Genomic DNA, 20,288 nt, shown 5'->3' with positions numbered 1-20,288 from the left:
AACCTGTTTTGGGTGTCTTATGTGTGTAAGGATGCAGGATTTTTTTCATCAACATAAAAAGACTTTTTTTTGTTGAACGCGGCAATTCAGCAGCAGGATACCTTTGGGTTCCTTTGTTGAAACGAAAATTCATGGTAATGGGTAAAAAAGGGTTATGTAAGAAAAAAGTTGTAGAGAAATATTGTCCTTGCTTTCTGAAGTTATCAATAAACAAATTATATTAGCTCATAAAATACAACGATAAATTTTCACGAGTCCCATGAACTCCTCTTTGTGCGGGTTATGTTTTAAAAAGGCTCGGAATGGAAGAGCTTTTATGTAGTAGACATATGTATGTACAATACTGTTTCAATAGCTTCTGTGTACTATACTTAAAATTCAAAATCGTTGTTTATAGTAAAATGTATTCAAAAATTCCAAAATCGTATTTTGACTGTAACGTTGTTGAGCATAAATCATTAACCTCTAGGCCGCCAAGCGGGGTCGTTGAACGACCCCAGCCCTATATTTCGTGCTATAACTTAATAAATATAAAAGATACCATTCCCATCTTTTGGAAATAAGTTCTTTGGTTATCTGAGGAGGTTGTGTAAAAATTTCAGCTCAATCCGTCCACCACAAGAAAAGTTATTAAGGAAAATGTAGAAGAAGGGAATTCAAAAATTGGTGTAACGGCCATGCTGCGGAAAATTTCTTAGAATGAAGTTAGTCACATCATAAATCATATGGTTGAAGGGGGTTGAAGGGTTGTGTTTACTTTCTCACTTTACCTTCTCAGTGTCAGAATTATCGCGAATAAGTGACATAAACAACATAAAACATAATTAGAAGCATATAAATGTGCAAAACAATAAAGAATATTCGAGAAATATTGCCATTTATCACGATGCGGGAAGTGAGGGGAATGTGGGGAAGTAGTGAAAAAAAATAGCAGTTGCGGTCATCTTCGTGGCAAATTTCTCACGAAGAAAGTGTGAAAAATGAGTGAAAAATGTTTTTCCCTAATATCTTCTTCTGCGTGTTTCCGGGTGGCGAATTTGTGATGCAAGGGGCAAGAGGACTATATAAGGAGTCTAAAGGTAGTGACCCGACAGTTCCCGGTTTTATAGTTTATGAGAAAATCGACTTCCTTCTTGGGGTCGTTCAACGACCCCACCTTGGCGCTCTAAGGAAGCTCCAAGGTCTTGGCGGCCAGCAGGTTAAGTACCTAACTTTTTTGTAATAAGTTATAATATAGACAACTCTTATTCAAATACTAAAAAGTATAATTTTAAAAAATTAACCTACACTTAAATATAAAAAGAACAATAAGAGAAATTGTAATTCGCAAAATTTCAAGTGAAAAAAATGGAAATAAGAAAAATCAAAAGAAGTTTTATTTGGTCCATTATTGTGTGATAAAGCTATGGGGCAAAATCTCCATTGAGTTGGATATTGCGCATTAAATCCTGACCTATGCCAACTGGGGACACATTGAACATGGGCAGAATAATGGGGACCTACATAAATAATGGCATTCCTTTGGCAAAGCAGACCAAGTTAAAGTTAATTTAATGCCACAATATAAATTTAATCATATGGCTGCGCCATTAAAGTGTGTTGCCTTATCAGCACTTTGTGGTCAAAAAGAGACAATAATTACGACCCATCAATATTTGTTTAATATGCCACTTCTATCGATTTCTTGAGCTTTTTTATACGACTTTCCAGCAGACGGATTTTCTCTCTTTTATGTTCTATTTTTTTTCTTTATTTGGACGGTTTCATGGAATATTTCGGAAAGGTTGTTCACATTTGTGGAGGAAGGCAAAGAAATAAAATTGTTGATAAACAATAGTGTTTCGTTGTCGGGAGGAAAATGGAATGAAATAGATGAGTGATTCACTTAGAGGCGTCGTTCTAAAAGTGTAGAGATTCGTTGCTTGCTCGCAAAAAATGATAAATGATTCTAATGGGTCGTTGAACGCGTTCAATTGAAACGCGAAAATGCAACAGAAGTGAATCAACAATTTAAATCGTGTTCATAAAACTATAACAATTCAATTTGTTAATTTAATCTTTGAGTCATTTATCAAATTGACTTCTCCTTTTGTGTTATATACGCTGATTTCCTGAGAAGAAACTTTTGCATGTTTGGTAAAGTTCGTGAAAATTTTTCCTCTTTGGCGTGATGGGAGCTTTTTCACTTTCCCAGGAGTGATTTATGGGTGTTTAATTCCTTTGTGTGAAAACAAGAATCACCTAATAGTTGATTTTTGTGATTTTCTGCGCGGAAAGCTCTGTGTACAACAAATGACTGGGGATTATGGCTGCAACGATGGGGGAGTTTTCTGATAAAAGTATTTAAACTTTAAACGATCCTTATTAGATATTCTCTTGGATAAACTCCATAATACTCAAAGAAGTATGGTTAAAATCAGACAGAGTCATCATCACATCTTTTGCAAAGGATTTTATATAAATCTCTCACTTAATTACGCACGCTTTCTAGCAGAACTTTCTTCAAATATCTCATGTAGGATAAACTTCAGAGAAAATGCTTCTTTTATTTACTTCCAAGTGAGTTTTACCGCTTTTCCCTATTTAGCTAAATCCTTGACATTCCCCACACCATGCTCAACTTCAAACCACACAGAAAATCCCACATACATGTATACATATGTATATATACATGCATATGTGTATATGTGTTGCATATAAACACTTATCAAATAGAAATTTTCTCTGTATTTTTAATTTCTCCTTGTCTCCTAAATATTGATTTTTCGCGGCAATGCCAAGTGAAAAAAAATATAATTTGTCTGTGTTTAATTGGAAATATTTGTGGTTTTTCCACGATTTTCCCTTTGTTTTATTACCGCTTTGTTTATTTTACTGTGAAGTGACGATATAATTTTAATTGTCCCTTCCATTGCGTCCTCGAACGCAACAAACCGCAACTCAATCCACTGCCTTTCCTCAGTGCATGCATGTTCTCAAAAATATTTCTCCTGTCTACAGTCTCATTAAAAATGTCATTGTATATTAATTAAATGAAAATACTGGGGACAACTATTCACCTCTTCTCATTTTCCTATTAGCCATTTAGTTAATCAATTCCTTGCCATTAAAATTGATCAAATAAATAATGTATAAAAATAATACCACTAAATAGAATCTTGCTATTGTAAATGAGAAATTTTAGCAATTTCAGCAAAAATCTTCGTAATTAAATTAAGGGGGGTCTCTTGGGAGAGCTGGTGAAATTAAATATTTTTATTTTTCTTGGGGTTTTTCTTAAACTTGGTTTTTCAATATTGGTTACATTTGAAGCCTAATTATTGAAGAGTAAGAAAATCACTTTCCGCCGTCTTAGATGCGACGCCATCTTGAGATTTTCCTCAAAACACAAAGGTAGGTTTTTCTCAGGATCTGCTCGATGGATTTTGATGGGGTAAAAAGCAAATGAAAGAGGAAATACCAATCCAGATTTTGATGTAGCGGAATTTTGAATTTCCACTCTGGGGCTGAGAAAAGTGGAAAAATGTGAATTTTTTCTGATATTTTTGACGTTTTTCCACTTTTCTCAGCCCCAGAAAGGAAATTCAAAATTCCGCTACATCAAAATCTGCATTGGTATTTCCTCTTTCATTTGCTTTTTACCCCATCAAAATCCATCCAGTAGATCCTGAGAAAAACCTACCTTTGTGTTTTAGGGCAGTTCTGCGGAAAAGTCTGAAAATCTCAAGATGGCGTCGCACCTAAGATGGCGAAAAGTGATTTTCTTACATTTCAGTAATTAGGGTACAAATGTAACCAACATCGGAAAACCAAGTTTAAGAAAAACCCCGAAATTTACATCGTTAAAAATTATGTAAATTCTAACAATTTTCCCAAGAGACCCCCCTTAATAAATCAAATAGACCAATTTTTTTTAATGAAATTATCTTAAGTTTCAGAGTTCATAGGGTTGTTGAGCTTTAATAGTAATAATATTTGAGTCTAATAAAATTTAAGAAAATCAAGAAATATGACTTTACAAGAGGATTTGTCTAAAATATAGTTTTGTTTGTTATTTTCTGTTGGATGGTAACCTTATGGGACATCCTAATATTTTCTACCCGCCATTGTCATTCTACTGTTAGACGTTCACGCGACAGCATCGAAATATCTCATGAATTCTTGTATTAAATTAATCAGTGAAATAAAGTATTGAGTGTGTAAAACAATTCTATTCTAACATCTTGTTGATCTGGACATCTTTCGGCCACCCGTACCATCGGCGACGTTGAGGGATATTAACTAATTAAATCTCATCTCGCAGGTACGTCCAGATGCAACATCTGGCGACGAGGATGGGATATTAACTAATTAAATCTCATCTCGCAGGTACGTCCAGATGCAACATCTGGCGAACGAGGACCTGGACTGATCCCTCACACTCGCCCGGATACTTTTTTCGAGAAAATTTTTGCCACGTGTCGCTTTCCCGGACGCACATAACCTCACTTTGCAAAAATGTTGGGCGACCCAACTCAAGTGCAGGCACAAATGCTGCAAACTCTCTGTGTTCTCACGGAGGAAGTGAAAAATCTCAAGGCTGGGCAATCTCACACAGCCACACCTGAAGCTTTGGTGGACAGCCTCGCGCGTTCTATCACGCCATTCACATTCAATCCGGAAAGTGGCTCGACGTTCGAATCTTGGTACAACAGATATCGCGACACATTTCTTGAAGACGGAAAAGCACTGACAGACGCTGCCCGTGTACGATTGCTCATGAGACGCCTTGATGCTTCAGCTTATGACAGATACGCTAACAATGTCCTGCCGAAGAATCCAGGAGAGATTTCGTTTGAGAATACGGTGCGGAAACTCACAAAACTTTTCAGTCGCGGAGAATCTCTTTTTTGCCGCCGACGCAAGTGTTTGCAACTGGTGAAAAATGATCTCGACGATTTCACGACGCACGCTGGTATCGTCAACAAGCACTGTGAAGAATTTCAAGTCAGATCTTGCCCGTCAGATCACTTCAAGGCACTTATCTTTGTGCTGAGTCTACAGAGTGAGAAGGATGTGTACATTCGCGAACAACTTCTGACAAAACTTGAAACGCTCCCCGCGGAACAAATCAATCTCGAATTTCTCACTGATGAGGCGCGACGCCTGGCCAATGCAAAACAGGATTCTCGACAAGGTATCTCTGGCGCCAAAGAGATAAAAGCCATCAAAAAGGATCCTCCTGCAGCAAAAGGGAATGTGTCCAAACCCAAAAGCAAAGCTTCTGGCCAACAAGGGAAGCCGCCTCGCCCATGTTTCAAGTGCGGTGACATGCACTTCGTAGCTGACTGTCCCCACAAAAACTCTCGCTGCGACGAATGCAATCAAGTGGGTCATAAAACGTCTTATTGTCCACCTACGCGAGACGATTCATCAAAAAAACCCAAGAAATTTCAGCAAAAGAAGAAGACTGGCAACACAAACGCAGTTTACTCTATCAATGCTGCTTCCCTCGTGGACAGGAAATTTCTTACAGTGCGTGTCAACAACAACGCAATCCAATTCCAATTTGATACCGCTGCGGATGTGACGATCATCACACGCGATACATGGAAACAGATTGGCTCGCCTTCTTTGAAGAATACTCACATTGGTCTCAAGGACGCACAGACCAACCCGATGAACATTTCCGGTGAGTTATTTTGCAATGTTTCTTTCCGTGGTCAGGAAAAGCGTATTCGCGCATTTGTATCGGAAGCCGCAAATGCAAACCTATTTGGCATTGAGTGGATCAGCGCATTCAATTTGTGGGATGTTGCACCAACGGCATTCTGCAACGCTGTCAACGCGAATTTCGACAAGGATGCTGCTGTGAAAGAGTTGCAAAACTCTTTTCCCGCTGTCTTCAATGAAGAACTTGGGATGTGTACAAAGTTCACGGCTTCTATTCATCTCAAGGAGGGTGCCACTCCAATTTTTCGTCCGAAACGAGAAGTTGCTTTTCACGCACGCGAGCTTGTGGATGAAGAACTCCAAAGACTTCAAGCGACTGGTGTCATCTCCCCAGTTGAGTATTCACCTTGGGCTACTCCAGTTCTCGCGACTCGCAAGCCAAATGGTCGCATTCGTATCTGTGGAGACTACTCTACAGGTGTGAATGAGTCAATCGAAACGCACAATTACCCCATTCCCGGCCCAGATGAACTTTTCGCAAAATTCTCTGATACTCGCGTTTTCTCCCACATCGATCTCTCAGACGCTTATTTGCAAGTACCTGTTGACGAAGAGTCAAGCAAAATTCTGACAATTCACACCACACGTGGCTTGTTTAGATTCAACAGACTCCCACCTGGTATTCGATGCGCCCCAGGTATTTTTCAGGAACTTGTTGAGACCATGCTGGCGGGAATAAATAACGTGATCGTTTACTTCGATGATATTTGCGTAGCGACCCAAACTGAGCAAGAGAATCTTGTCGTTGTCAAGAAGGTTCTCCAACGACTCGAAAACTTTGGATTTCACGTCAGGATGGAGAAATGCAAATTTTTTTCCTCTGAAATCAAGTTCTTGGGCATCGTCGTAGATGAATCCGGACTGCATCCAGACCCAGAGAAAGTCGCTGCTATTCGCGACATGCCAGCACCAAAAAACGCGTCCGAAGTCAAGAGTTTTTTGGGTGCCATACAGTTTTGGGGAAAATTCATCAAATCGATGGGTGATCTTCGCGCCCCTCTGGATGCTCTGCTGAAGAAAAACACACCTTTCCGTTGGACTGCGGAATGTGAGAGCGCTTTTCAGAAATTTAAAGAAATCCTCACATCTCCAATGCTTCTCACTCACTACAATCCGAAGTTGCCAATCCTCATCGCTGCCGACGCATCGTCTCACGCAATTGGTGGCGTGGCTTATCATCAGTTCCCTGACGGATCAATGAAGGCTTTTTATCACGTTGCGAGGAAACTTACGGATGCTGAGAAAACGTACTCTCAGAGCGAGAAGGAAGGTTTGGCTCTGGTCCATGCTGTGAAGAAATTTCATAAATACATTTATGGCAGACAGTTTACACTGTACACCGACCACAAGCCATTGCTCACAATTTTCGGATCAAAGAAAGGCATACCCGTTCATACAGCCAATCGATTGCAACGCTGGGCATTGGTTCTTTTGGGATATCATTTCGACATCAAATATATCTCAACGGAGAACTTTGGACACGCTGACATCCTGTCCAGATTGATTGCAAATCATCCGAGGTCTGAAGACGAGTACATCATTGCCCAACTTAAACTCGAAGAGCACCTTGATTCAACGATCATCGATGACGTCGTATCTCATTTGCCAGTGAGCTACAAGATGATTCGTTCTGCAACGGAGAATTGTCCAACACTTCAGCAGGTCTCAAAATACATTGTTGGAGGATGGCCAAGCACACCGAAATCCATCACCAATGATGAACTCAAGCGCTACTACCAGATCAGAGACTCCTTGTCTTTGAACAACAACTGTGTGCTTTATCATGAAAGGATTGTGATTCCACAGCAATACCGCGCAAAAATCCTCAAGCAGTTGCATTCATCACACCCGGGAATCACCAAAATGAAATCGCTTGCAAGGAGCTACGTCTATTGGCCTGGATTGGATGCAGATGTGCAACATGTCGTGAAAACTTGTCAGGATTGTGCGATAGCAGCGAAATCACCAATCAAATCCGAGTTGTATTCATGGCCGCTTGCTACACGTCCATGGCAACGTGTTCATATTGATTACGCTGGACCTGTCAATGGAAGTTACTACCTCTTGGTCATCGACGCACTGACCAAGTGGCCAGAAATTTTTCGCACGACAACCACTACATCAAGCTACACGATCTCCATGCTCACGGAAACCTTCGCACGCTTTGGTTTGCCTGAAGTCATCGTCACAGACAATGGAACGCAATTCACTAGCGCTCAATTCAGTGAATTTTGCAAGTCCAATGGCATCAACCATATTCGTACATGCGTGTATTCTCCAAGCAGCAACGGACAGGCAGAGAGATTCGTGGACACTCTCAAGCGCGCTTTGAAGAAAATGGACAACGACCACTCTGCTGAAGTGGCTCTACAAAAGTTTCTCACAACCTATCGCATTACTCCTAACGAGAACGTTCCTCATGGAAAATCTCCGGCTGAGATCATGTTTGGACGTCGACCGAGGACAATCTTTGATCTCCTCGCACCACCTACTGAACCGACTGACCCTGTGCGCAATCAGAAGATGGAGGAACAGTACAATGCCAAACATGGAGCAAAGAGACGTACTTTCGAAAGGAAGGAGGGAGTGTATGTGAAGAAGTATTTTCCCGGAGGAAGATTCAAATGGGTTGAAGGAGAGACAATTGAGCGAAAGGGTAATGTTATCTACACCGTACGCTTGCCCAATGGTAGCATTATTCGCGCTCACGTCAATCAAATGAGACCACGCTACGAGGATTCGCACAACTCTTCTGATGCACAGTCTCCTTCAAATCAAACATCTCAGACTGCTGACCCAGAAAATTCTGAGAGTGATGACGATTTGCCATTGTGGTTGGTTCACCAGGATACAGCTCCAATACCAGCGCAACTGGATCCTACTCCTGCTACACCTGAATCACCACCGCTACAACGCCCACCATTCGAATCAGCTCGACGTCGTTATGGACTACGCAACCGTGAGACCCTCCGACGTCCGCTGCGATATTCTCCTTAGGCGGGGGAGGTGTTGGATGGTAACCTTATGGGACATCCTAATATTTTCTACCCGCCATTGTCATTCTACTGTTAGACGTTCACGCGACAGCATCGAAATATCTCATGAATTCTTGTATTAAATTAATCAGTGAAATAAAGTATTGAGTGTGTAAAACAATTCTATTCTAACATCTTGTTGATCTGGACATCTTTCGGCCACCCGTACCATCGGCGACGTTGAGGGATATTAACTAATTAAATCTCATCTCGCAGGTACGTCCAGATGCAACATTTTCAAATCTATAGGTACATATTTAAAAATTAAATTAAAGCAGAAAATACATATGTATATTGTATATACATAGATTCATCCCCTTAAGATATTTTCTTATATGTATGCACTTAAATAGTCTAAATAGTATATGATAATTAGTAATTATCGACGTGATAATATTAAGTATTATAAAAAGCAACTAAACTTTAATTCAAATTCAATTTTAGTGCTTTTAAAATTACTTAAACTATATTTTTAATTTTATTTTAATTTATTTCTTCCTATAAGTCCAAAATCTTATCCATCTATGATTTAAAAATGTATTAACAAGATATATATTCTTAGAATTTCGCAATATTAAATAACACCTTAACATATACAGAAATGTTAAGTAAAATCCTAAAAAAGAAGTAACACTTCTTCACCTCTATATTTGAACATTTGTGATAAATTTTTGTGTAAATATCCCAAATTGGAGTCATGACTAGGAAAAGTTTAACTTTTTTGTGTACCTATCTCTTTACACTTTGTATTTATTAGATAATTTTCCTTCTTAACTTCTCATGTATATTTTCTGTATTTTTTCCCTTTTGCCTGTCTCCTCAGCCCCCGTGAGCAAAGAAACAGATAAAATGCTGATAATAGCATCATTATGTTGGGTACACATGAAAAAAAAATGTAGACACAATGGTAGAAATGCATTGAAGGAGTTGAAATGAAGTTCACGATCGAGAGAGGAAAAAGTTCCAAATGCTCAAATTGCGTCTTATTGACAAGTTCAAAATTTGTACAATATTTATTGTATGGAAGTTTTCGTTGTTTACAGGAACGAAAAGTGTGTGTAAACATCGTGAGGCACTACGTGATAACACTTCCCAAAGTATCGACTCACTTCGACAAAATCCACTGGCTCAGAGGCGATTGCATTGTGCCCGTGATCGCTCCACCAGACAGCCTGGCATCGCTGAGCACTGAGCTATATATCACTTCTCCGCGCAACTCCCATATATAGCCTCTCTCACTCCCCATAAGAGGGGCACTCCAATTGTGTGAGTGGGCAACAACAATTGGGCTCCAACTCCAGCGCAAACTCAACATAATATGTCGAAGGCGCATCGTGAAGTGGAACATAAACTGATAAACAAGCCATTCGTATCGCTGTGTTTATTTTTAGTTGCTTCAAAATCATCATGATCTGTCTTGCATAGTATTTTGTTCCCGCGACACTTAACCAACTGACCAGACCCGATAACAAATCCCCATGTACACTGCCCTCACTCCCCAAAACAACAACTTCTCTGCGCACTTATCAAACATTATATTACGACTTTCAACTCTGCCATTGGAAATGATATCGAAGACGCGTGTTTTGAAACGTGATTTAAATATATTTCTTTAATTATGTGCAAAACACTAGCATTATTACTCCCTTTGTAATGTTATATTCCCTGATGGATGGGGGCATACAGCCAAGTCGTCCAACTAGTGAGTAAATAAACAATGATTGGTGTCAGAATTGAATACACATATTGCGAGAAAAGGAACAGAAAAGAAAAGAACGGATTTTTTTCACTCTCCACTGATTCTAGAGAACGCGCGAGAAGCACGAGATCTTTGAGAACAAACACTACTAATATTGTTTATTATAACGCGGCTTTTTTTATTTATTTAATATAATAGTTTAAAAATTAAGTAATTTTTAAATAGGTGTAGTATAAAAAAAATTATCAAGTATGTTTTTTTATTTGTTACTTTTTTTAACCTACAATCAATTTAAAAATAATTTATGCATTATATTGTTGATGCTAAAACTATATACTCTGGAGTGTATAGCAAACTAGCTAACTTTAGCAATATATGACCTGTATGTATGAAAAAATAATTTATCTAACAGGTAAATTCTCAGTGTAACACGCACCATTCTATTGATATGACTCACCAGCTTAATATCATCTCTTTATATTCATTTAATTAACTATTATGTTTGCTGATGTGTTGCACTCATCTGCAATCTTTTCATTTTATTCCGTTCTTTGACTCAATGCGCTGTCTGGCCTCTGAAACAGTACACACACAATATTCTTCCACCAGGTATTTTTTATGGTGTATTTTAGCGAAACAATATCAAACAGTTATTACAGCGAAATTTCTTACTTAACATACAATTTGAGATAACGCGCTTAATTGCAAAAATATCTTTTAGCACAATGATTAAGCAAAGACGATAGCACGAAGCAATGAGAACACTATCTTCATCCTCCGTCCCACCTTTTTGAATTACAAAAGTCTCATGGAGATATTTTATAAATAATTTAAACAACTCATCACCATTTACTTGCAGAATCCTCCCACCGAAATGGGTGTTGATAATTTATTTCCCCCAATAAATCATGTAATGATTTTGTAATTTATGCACCAACATAAATGCATAATTTACTGCCCGAAACCATTGCATATGGAAAATGTGTGTGAAATCCATGAATTGAGCGAATGTCAGATAAGGCATTGGGCCAATCATTCACATGCAATTTGTCTCCAAAACTCTAAACTTTTCCTCTGCATGAACCCCAACAAAACCCAAAGAGACATTTGGGGCAGCACTATCTCGGACAATGAGTGCAAAATGCAATAAATTACTCATACACTTTTGGGCACAATCACACTTGGAGATCTCAGAACATGAATGGATTTTTAAAAGTGTGTAGTTGAGTGAATTTTAAAAATTACTTTTCACAATCACTAATGACCCTAAATGGACTCTGCCCCAAACGTATTGTAAGCAATATGAATTTCTGTACATATTATAAATACCTATATATAATATATTTCTATATACATATGTACATAATAATATACTTAAAGTGGGACTGTTCGGTAAGGAACATTTGTATATTCAAGTGCATTAATTGTTTTACTTATGCATTTTAACAGTCTCTAAAATAAACCAAGAGACCAAAGCAAATTGCTTTGCTGAATGCCAGCATTTTTCATATTTTAATTAAAGAGCCAATAATATTAGTTTTTTAACAAAAATTCAATAAAATTTCCTCAAATTTTATCCAATGAATAAAATGTAGGTGTTGATCAACTATTTTTTTTATATTTGGTTTTTGTATAATAATTTGGCAATCTCATCTCCTGATGAAGGACTAAACCGAAATAAAGAGTGTTATAAATGATTCTTCTGTTCAGATTACGATCAGATACAATTCACCAAAAGTTGTTCATTCTTCCTCGTAACATTTAAATAAATTTCAGGAAGAGTTATAATTAAGACATAGAATAACAATAACATGCAATACTCTTGATCTCAAAAAGTAGGGCGTAGTGTTTCATATTTTTTCGTAATGGGTCATGCAAATAGAAATTTGTCACTTAGGTGTTTATATGCGATTGGCGCTGCAACTTGCTACAGTTTAATTGTTTAAATGTAACAAAGCCGATGGTGTGGACAAAGCCACCAATTTTCATGAGATCGCCTCCAAAAAGGCAGCGTGAGAATTCCTCGGTGGTACTATGCCGAGGGGTGAGTGACTCATGAGAAAACAAACAAAACGACATGGGACAAATAGAATTCCAGGAGATGTTACTCATCCTATTGGCAGCATGGCTGATCTCTGTGGAGCAACGGGGGAAGCTGAAACGGGAGGAATGTGGTGACGAATTGTGAGATTGCGTGAATGCACTTAAAGGAGTTCTTTATTTTTTTTTTCGGTGCAGATTAGCAAATTTAAATTCAAGTGATATTGAAGTCGTAATTCCAATGGAGGGAATTATATAGCCAGTTTTGGGTGCCATGCTGCGAGTGCCTTTCTTCTGCACCGTGATTATGTATACGCCACCCATCCGCCCACAGAATCACACCGCGGAAGACGGGTATCCCGAGATGGTGACTTTAAACAAGCAGGACACGCAAGGATGTCGTAAAATTTAATGTGTTCACCAATAATTTTCGTATATATACGCTAAGTTGGGGGGATTTTGGAAATTTTACCTCGTTAAAAATGGTCGAGTAGAGAGAATAAATAAGATTGCGATATTTTTATGGTTACGATGTGCAACGGGCTGAGAATTTAATTTCGTTCTTAAAATTCAAATGCTAAAAAGACAAGCCCTATTGGGTCATTGGAGGATTTATTTTTGTGCCAAAACAAAAATTGGCATATGTCCCATGTTGCGGCAAAAATTGGATTAACATCTCTTAAAAAACATTAATAAATTTCCCCGCACATTATATTAAATCCCATTAAGCAAGCAGTTTTGCGTTTAAAGAGCAATGAATATTGTGGAGCTGTGGGTCAACGAACTCCACCCTTCGGATTCGTGTGTTGCATCAGAAATGCAGCGAAATCACATGACAAGATCCCCCGCTAAGATTTTTCCCATTTACCTATACTTGGGCCCCGTTGCATACGATACGAAGAGAAACCATGGGTGCGTCACCATATTTCCCACTTTGCCTAATTATAGAAACAACGTCAATTGCATCCATCGTCATTGTTTATTGTACACACAAGTTTATTATAGCATTTCAATTCCCAAAACATCTTGCTCGGCAGAGTGTGGATAACGACATAAAAATTGGATTTTTCTTATCGCAATTCATAAATTAAAAGGGTCACCACAAATTGTAAAGACGGATTGCTCTCTGGCCTGAGATAACAACCGCAGTCGATGAAGCGAAATAAGACATTTTTATATTTATACAATAAAATGAATTATGAATACAAATTCACGCTCAAGTCACTTGTTTGCGATAATACAGCAATTTCTCAATATTTAATTATGTGCTCGAGTGAGAAAAAAGTCTCAATGTTTTTCTCCTCTTTCAACTTCAAACTCCGATGATTTATTGAATTATTTATATAATGAAACACATTTTCACAAGTTCACTGCTGCAAGAAAATCAAGCACCAGCACTTGAGAAGCAAAAACCGCTGAAAGAGGTGCGACACTTCGCAAATAGCTCGATATTGGTGTGTAGAATAATTTTTCTTTACTCTGTATGTCGACTTGGTAGCTAAAAGTTTACTATCTCTTTATTTAGCAAAGTTGTGAAGGTACATTAAAATATCTGATTAACTTTGGGAAAAGTTAGCAAAAAAATTGGTATCTTTATCAAAGACTCCTAACATAATAATTAATAATAATTTTTTATTAATATGAGTTTTGAAAAAGAAAATAAACGTATATTTCAAAAGCTTTCGACCCATGTTAAACCTTCTAAACCTTCATCAGGGGCTTCAAGGGAATTTTTTTTTAGAATTTTCACATATGTCCTGTACAATACATCGCTTCACAAGTTTTTCTCTCATCTTGCCCCAGGACTCAATTTTTTAATTGGTAAAAGGCACATGTAATCAGAAATACAAGCACTTTTAAGTTTTTCTTGCTTCATTTTTCAGAAAATGAATAGACGCACTAATAACTTATCTCAACTCACAGCCAGCAATCGAGAGCAATAATACCCACTCAAATTAGTTCACATTCAATTGAAATATTTGCAGAACTAAACGACATTTTTATTTATTTTTTCCTAGAATAAATTGCAATTTGAGATAGTGGTATAAGAGACGCTCCAATTTTATGGTTGCGAAATTCACAATCTTTTTTTTTCGCAGTGGAAATGAACTGAGGACCTTGAAGTGATATCTATTTGCACGAAGTGAAGGAAAAGATTAAGCGTGGAGGGAAATAAAAGTGTTCTAAACAGTCCATTTACCACTTCTTGGAAAATATCTCTCAGCACTAGGAATTCCCTTGCAAGAAGAAGCACTCTGAATTAATTGACAGTCATGATTTTGCCTGAAGATCGTCTATTAATTTTCAACTTGTATACATTTTATACAGAGTTGAAACTTAATTGATTAAAATCTATCATGAGACAGTAAAAATGTCACCGTTTCTGCATACAGGTATACGTAAGATGGTATATTTTATTGTTGAGGCCGAAGAGAGTCAATTCATTTTACACCTCTATACATCTCACAGGCACATCTAGAACCACACAAAGAGGTATCAATCTTACCGAGATCTCTGTAGAGTGAATCTCCACAAAAGAGGCAGAGGCACTGCGATAAAAGTCGAAGAAAAAACCATGTAATTTATTGATATTACACTTAATTTGTGTCTCCCATCGGATGCCCTTCATTTCCAAGGAGTAGCAAAAAAAATCCGTAAATACCCTCTGGAAGAATGAGAAGAAGAATTTTACGGGTAATTAACTCAATACTATGAATTGTTTCACCTGACCGAGGAATGGTTCTCATCAAATGGAGCATTTCTAAATTGCCACGCGTTTTTTTTCCTTTCTACCTCCTCGAGGGCTTGGCAATTTTTTTTTGCCATTGCTCACTCGAGAAATCATTCAGCCAGGAGATTTTGCTCCCTAATTCGGTGGAATTGGGTCAGAGAATTATTAGGGTAGATTATAATCAGGAGGATTATTGTATGCAAGCAACATGCATGAGAAGGGTATGTTTGGGTTTAATGAACCTCAGTTTTCTCAGCAATGCACATTTCTTGCAATTATTTAATGTTTTACGAAGAGAATTAGAGCAATGTTTGATTTAAAAAAAAATATACCTATTCTAATTTGTATTAATTGGAATGATTAAAAATTTATGAGGATCATAAATTTTTTCTGAGGAAATAAAGAGGATTTTCACAGTGTAACTGTAAACTGAATAGTAAAATAGTAAACATTTCTTATTTACGTTCACAACTAGCAAACCAATAACATGATCATATTTTTTTTGTTAATATAGGTTTTACATTTATTTTGGTTTTAAATAATAGGAAAAATAAATTTTATCTAAAGATCAATTTTACCCATTTTCCCATTCTACACGATGTGAATTTTTTTCTTTTCAATGATTTACTTTTACATGATTTCTATTTATTTTATTGTTCTCTATTATGCAAATAATGTGTTTTTTCCTGACTCAAAATTATATATTTTACCATCATTGTGTCTACATAATGATCAACTGGTCAATTCCAAACAGAACATTCTGACTCATCGTGATGTATATCGCATGATCTCTCGAAAGCAGAAAAAAGAATCAACAAATAGTCACAAAAAACACCCAACGAAGAAGTAGGTCAACGATTTGTGACTAATTCGTAAATATAAATCGTCAAATCAGAAAAAAATTTCATCACCTTGTTCTTTTCTGTACCTTGTGGAAGAGAAAGTTGAGATGTTGGCCAATAAAACGCAATTTCCAACCACAAAGTGTGTGCGTGTCCTTCTGTTTGTTATCAGGAAAGAATGTTGAGATTAACCACAAGGTGGCCTGATTTGTATATATAAAACTCCCATCTAAATTTATATCACAAAGTATGGATACATTGCAGGCAATTCCTTTGGTTCGGTGGATTGCACAAGTCCGAGGAATAAATTTAAATATATAATTCAGCTATGGTGGTTCTATATAAAATAAATTTATTATGAAAATATGCACTTTAGAGTAAATAAACAAAGATAGTCGCACTGTGTCAGATAATTCTCGTAATTCTTGATTTATGTCATGTAAACACTTTTCCTCTGTCTAGAAATATTCGTAATTCCGTACGATGATAATGAAATGCACTGTGAAAGGTCAAGTGTAATAGTAACATTTTGAGTTATTTTATTGGCAAAAAAATTTCACTCGCCAATTTTCACTTTCATTTCTAACAGAAGAAATAAAAAGAAACGTCAATATGCTTAATGCTAGGCTTGAGTACAATTTGGTGTGCATTAAATTTTACCACAGAGAGGGGTCATCCGTCTCTTGGCTTGAGTGCCACTTTGGCGCAACAATAACGCTGGGCTGCCTACAATCGAGATTGAAATCTCTTGTGCTCACCGCAAGAATCGTGTTTCGATGCAAATGAGATTGCTGTAAAGAAGTTACGAGGTGGAGTTTCTTATTCGCAGATTCTCGTTATCAGAAGCTCACAATTTGCGCAGTTAATTATAATTAAATATATTATGATATTGTTTATTTACATAATTTCCATGTGATTTTTTCCTCACTCTAAACTAAAATATTGTAAGTCTACGTCATTTCTTTTTTTTACGTCTCGGCGCAGTGTAGAATAGTAATTGGCTCAAGGAAATGATAAGAAAGTTCCAGCAAGTCTTTGTTCCTTTAATTAGATTTAATTACTGGTCATTTGAGACGGAGAGCATGAAAAAAAATAATTTTTACTCTTTCAGCGATAAGTGGCAATGGAATATAATCTCCAATAATCCCCATTTGCTGTAAAGTAAATACATATTTCAACTGTTTGCATAGAAAAAAATGATCGCGACACTCTAAAGAACACCGAAGTTGTGATAAGATGACATTGAGGGGCAAATCGATCCGCGATTATATTTCATTTTCAATTTTTAATATGTTTTTTAGTACCTATCTTGAAATTTCTTATTAAAATATCTACCATTAAAAATCTTGATCAGAACTTTTTAGTTAAAGATTGTTCGTTTGTGGGGGATATGAAGTTAGCGTATTTTCTCTATCAGCAACGTTTCGGTTTATTTCAAACCATAAATAAGTCTTTAAAAAGTGATCGATTTCTTTTCTTTTGGGCACCCATGTACCTCGACAATTATGAAGGATAGGCATCATGATACACCATCTTCGATCTTAGATCTGAAGGCAGTACCTAGCATTAGATCGTGTGATGTATGTGAAAGTTTTGATACAATAGCCTCCTGAAGTGACAGTGAAAATTTTATATTATATAATTGGAGGCATAACACGTCCAAACACGTCTTGGACGTGAAATGACTTGTTGACTTGGAGCTGGAGTGTGTTTCTTCATCTTCGTTTTTTGCTTATCTTCTTCTTTCACAGTCTCCTCAACCCGGAGATTGCAGAGAAGGAGCGTGTCGATATAAAAAACGCAACACTGCCTGGAACTGACCATTGCATGCAACCGAAGATGCACAAAATGCTTGCCTTCTCAGCCGATGGGTTTTCTAAAGCTGTGATTTTGCACTTGCCTCAGGCCCATTCTGCACGGTTCATTTTTTTTAAATGAGAAATTCAATATGAGGAGTTGCTGATGCGAGGAGAACAAAAAATGCCCCTAAATGACCAGCAAGAATAGATACACAAAACTCCAATTGTCGTCTTTGAGGTCTGTCGTATTCTGGCATTTCATTTCCCAGTCACTTATGAATATTCTTCGTTTTTTTGGCGGGGCTTTTTTGGGTGCGAAACCCTACCTTTCTTCACATGATTTATATCGTATTTTGTCTTGCGAAGTTCACTCACAGGTTCCCTCCTCAGTAGTCATGCATTTATGAAGAACTTGACTTCCCGAAGAAGTTGGGTGTGCCCTTATCAATTATATACACCCCTTCATCATAGAACAAAGTGTCATTTCGACAAAATTGAAATATTAATGACTTTTTTGCGCAATCACAGTAGAAAAACGAACCTCTGGGAATTGTGAAATGCATATAGCGGAGGGCTCACCTCGCGGAAACTTGACCGCCAGCAAATTCACACATAATTATATTGAAACATTTGAAGCGTAGTGTACCTGAAAGGTGGTGGTGTGCTCGACATGCATTCACGCTGTTGTGTTGGTATCTACACAACCGTTGAATTTGAAAAATGAGTCATCATTTGGACCAAGTGCCGGAATATGCGGTGCTTTCTACGCCATGGAGCATGTGGATTCAGTAAAAGTTAAAAAGTACATACGGTGCTGCTAGAGGTGAGTCATATTAAGCACGAAGAGATCGGGGAAGAAAACAGAGGGTTTCTCACTGTGAATTAGTGCATGGTAAAGAGGGGAGTTGGCATCATTGGTAGAGGTCTCGAAGAATTTCTAAGAAGTCTGCAGAAATAATAGCAATTATCTACACACTTTGCCCACTTTTAGAGGGTTTTCGCATGGAACTTTTTGTGTGAAATATTGTCAAGGGATAGTTTTTTAGGCACTTTTTTTTCAATCCTCTAAGTCAGTCACAGGGATTACAAAAAAAAACAACGAAACCATATAGAGATGAAGCCAAGGACTAAAAATCAACAAGAGTAATCTGAAACAATTTGAATTTTTGTTCAGTTACTCATGCGGTTTTGAAATTTAAAGTATTATATGAATGAATAAATTATTACATCCTTTGCAAACTGGTGCTTAGAGCCTTAAACTAATGTTTAAAATATAAAAAAAAAACTTTTTTTTTAATTTTCTTTCTACGAACTTAAAGTAATTGAGGTTCCTTGTAAATGTAGAATTTATAAATATACATACGTTCGATCGATAGATGTTATTCTGTGACTATTTAAAAAGAATCACAGCTAAAAAATCAAATTGGCAGCGATTACCAGTTTTGTCCTTCAGATATTACACACAGAACAATTATTCGTATTAGTCGAATGCGAGTGAGATATTCGCACATAACCTCAGTTTGATTCGCACTCTCCAATGTAAACAATATAGGAAATACTCGTCATTAACGAATGCGAGTGGCACACTCGCAAAAATTGACAATTTCACTGCCATTTTTGATCAAAATTTCTCTGTGTGTATTTTGTTGATGCACAACTTTTTGGTTTACACCAAATATTGCAATATGTTTGGAAAATCCAACCACCTCACGGCAAATTTCTAAACCCAATGCGATGCTTCAAAATTGAAGATTTGAAGATAAGTTTTCCTTCACTTTGCTATTTATGTTAATTGCAAATATTTTCTTTTCCTTTTAACTTATCTTAGGACATGTGGTACGGGGCTATGGCCTCGCATTGTGGAAAGATTATATTGTAAGTAATTTAAAATTTAAAACTATTAATATACGACAAGAGAGAAAATGATGCATAAATTGTTGGGAGGTGTTTCCTATACATACAGTGTGCCTCGCTGTGAATCATAAATATGGCGCAGGGACGCCTAATGGGTGCTCACCCAGGAAAATTTGCATCACCATCATTGTTGTGTCTTAGCATATGGTTATTTTGTGCATTTTCCCGATAAACACTACAGTCAATTTGCACGCAGAGAGAGCGAAATACAAAAAGCCTTAAACATCCGAGCCCAAGAATCCGACGGCAAGGAGGGTGGAAGTGTCGTACTCTTTTAGCCATCGTCAATTCACATTGCGTATCTACCACACTATCGTTGTTTATATACCCACCCAACCTATCCCCCCAGGAGTGTGTACCTTCCACTATTTCTCCACATCAATTTTAATGATTGTACACAAGTGAAAAAGTAAAATAAATAAATCGAAAACCATTGTAGAATATACATTGTTTGTTTTTTCGACGCGTCTCTGAGGCCAAAAAATTATGAAAATACTCATATCAAACAGTTGGTGT

General features: G+C 37.2%; 2 protein-coding genes across 3 annotated transcripts in view; one reads left to right on the top strand and one right to left on the bottom strand.

Annotated features, from left to right (window-relative positions):
- The window catches only part of LOC129797522 (LIM domain-binding protein 2), a 421,356-nt gene that overhangs the window by 83,312 nt on the left and 317,756 nt on the right, over positions 1-20,288 (bottom strand). The window lies entirely within an intron of this gene.
- On the top strand, positions 4,111-8,873 carry LOC129797431 (uncharacterized protein K02A2.6-like). The gene is made up of 2 exons (XM_055839978.1): positions 4,111-4,303; positions 4,369-8,873. The coding sequence occupies exon 2, from the start codon at positions 4,498-4,500 to the stop codon at positions 8,707-8,709; it is 4,212 nt and encodes a 1,403-aa protein (XP_055695953.1). The 5' UTR covers positions 4,111-4,303; positions 4,369-4,497; the 3' UTR covers positions 8,710-8,873.

Source organism: Lutzomyia longipalpis, chromosome 1 (assembly GCF_024334085.1).
Source record: "Lutzomyia longipalpis isolate SR_M1_2022 chromosome 1, ASM2433408v1".
NCBI lineage: Eukaryota > Metazoa > Arthropoda > Insecta > Diptera > Psychodidae > Lutzomyia > Lutzomyia longipalpis.
The sequence above is the reverse complement of the archived record's forward strand: the minus strand, read 5'-3'. Positions and strand labels throughout refer to the sequence as shown.

Bases quoted from the DNA above. Each gene is read 5' to 3' on its own strand.
- LOC129797431 (XM_055839978.1), top strand. From the start codon at position 4,498: ATGTTGGGCGACCCAACTCAAGTGCAGGCACAAATGCTGCAAACTCTC.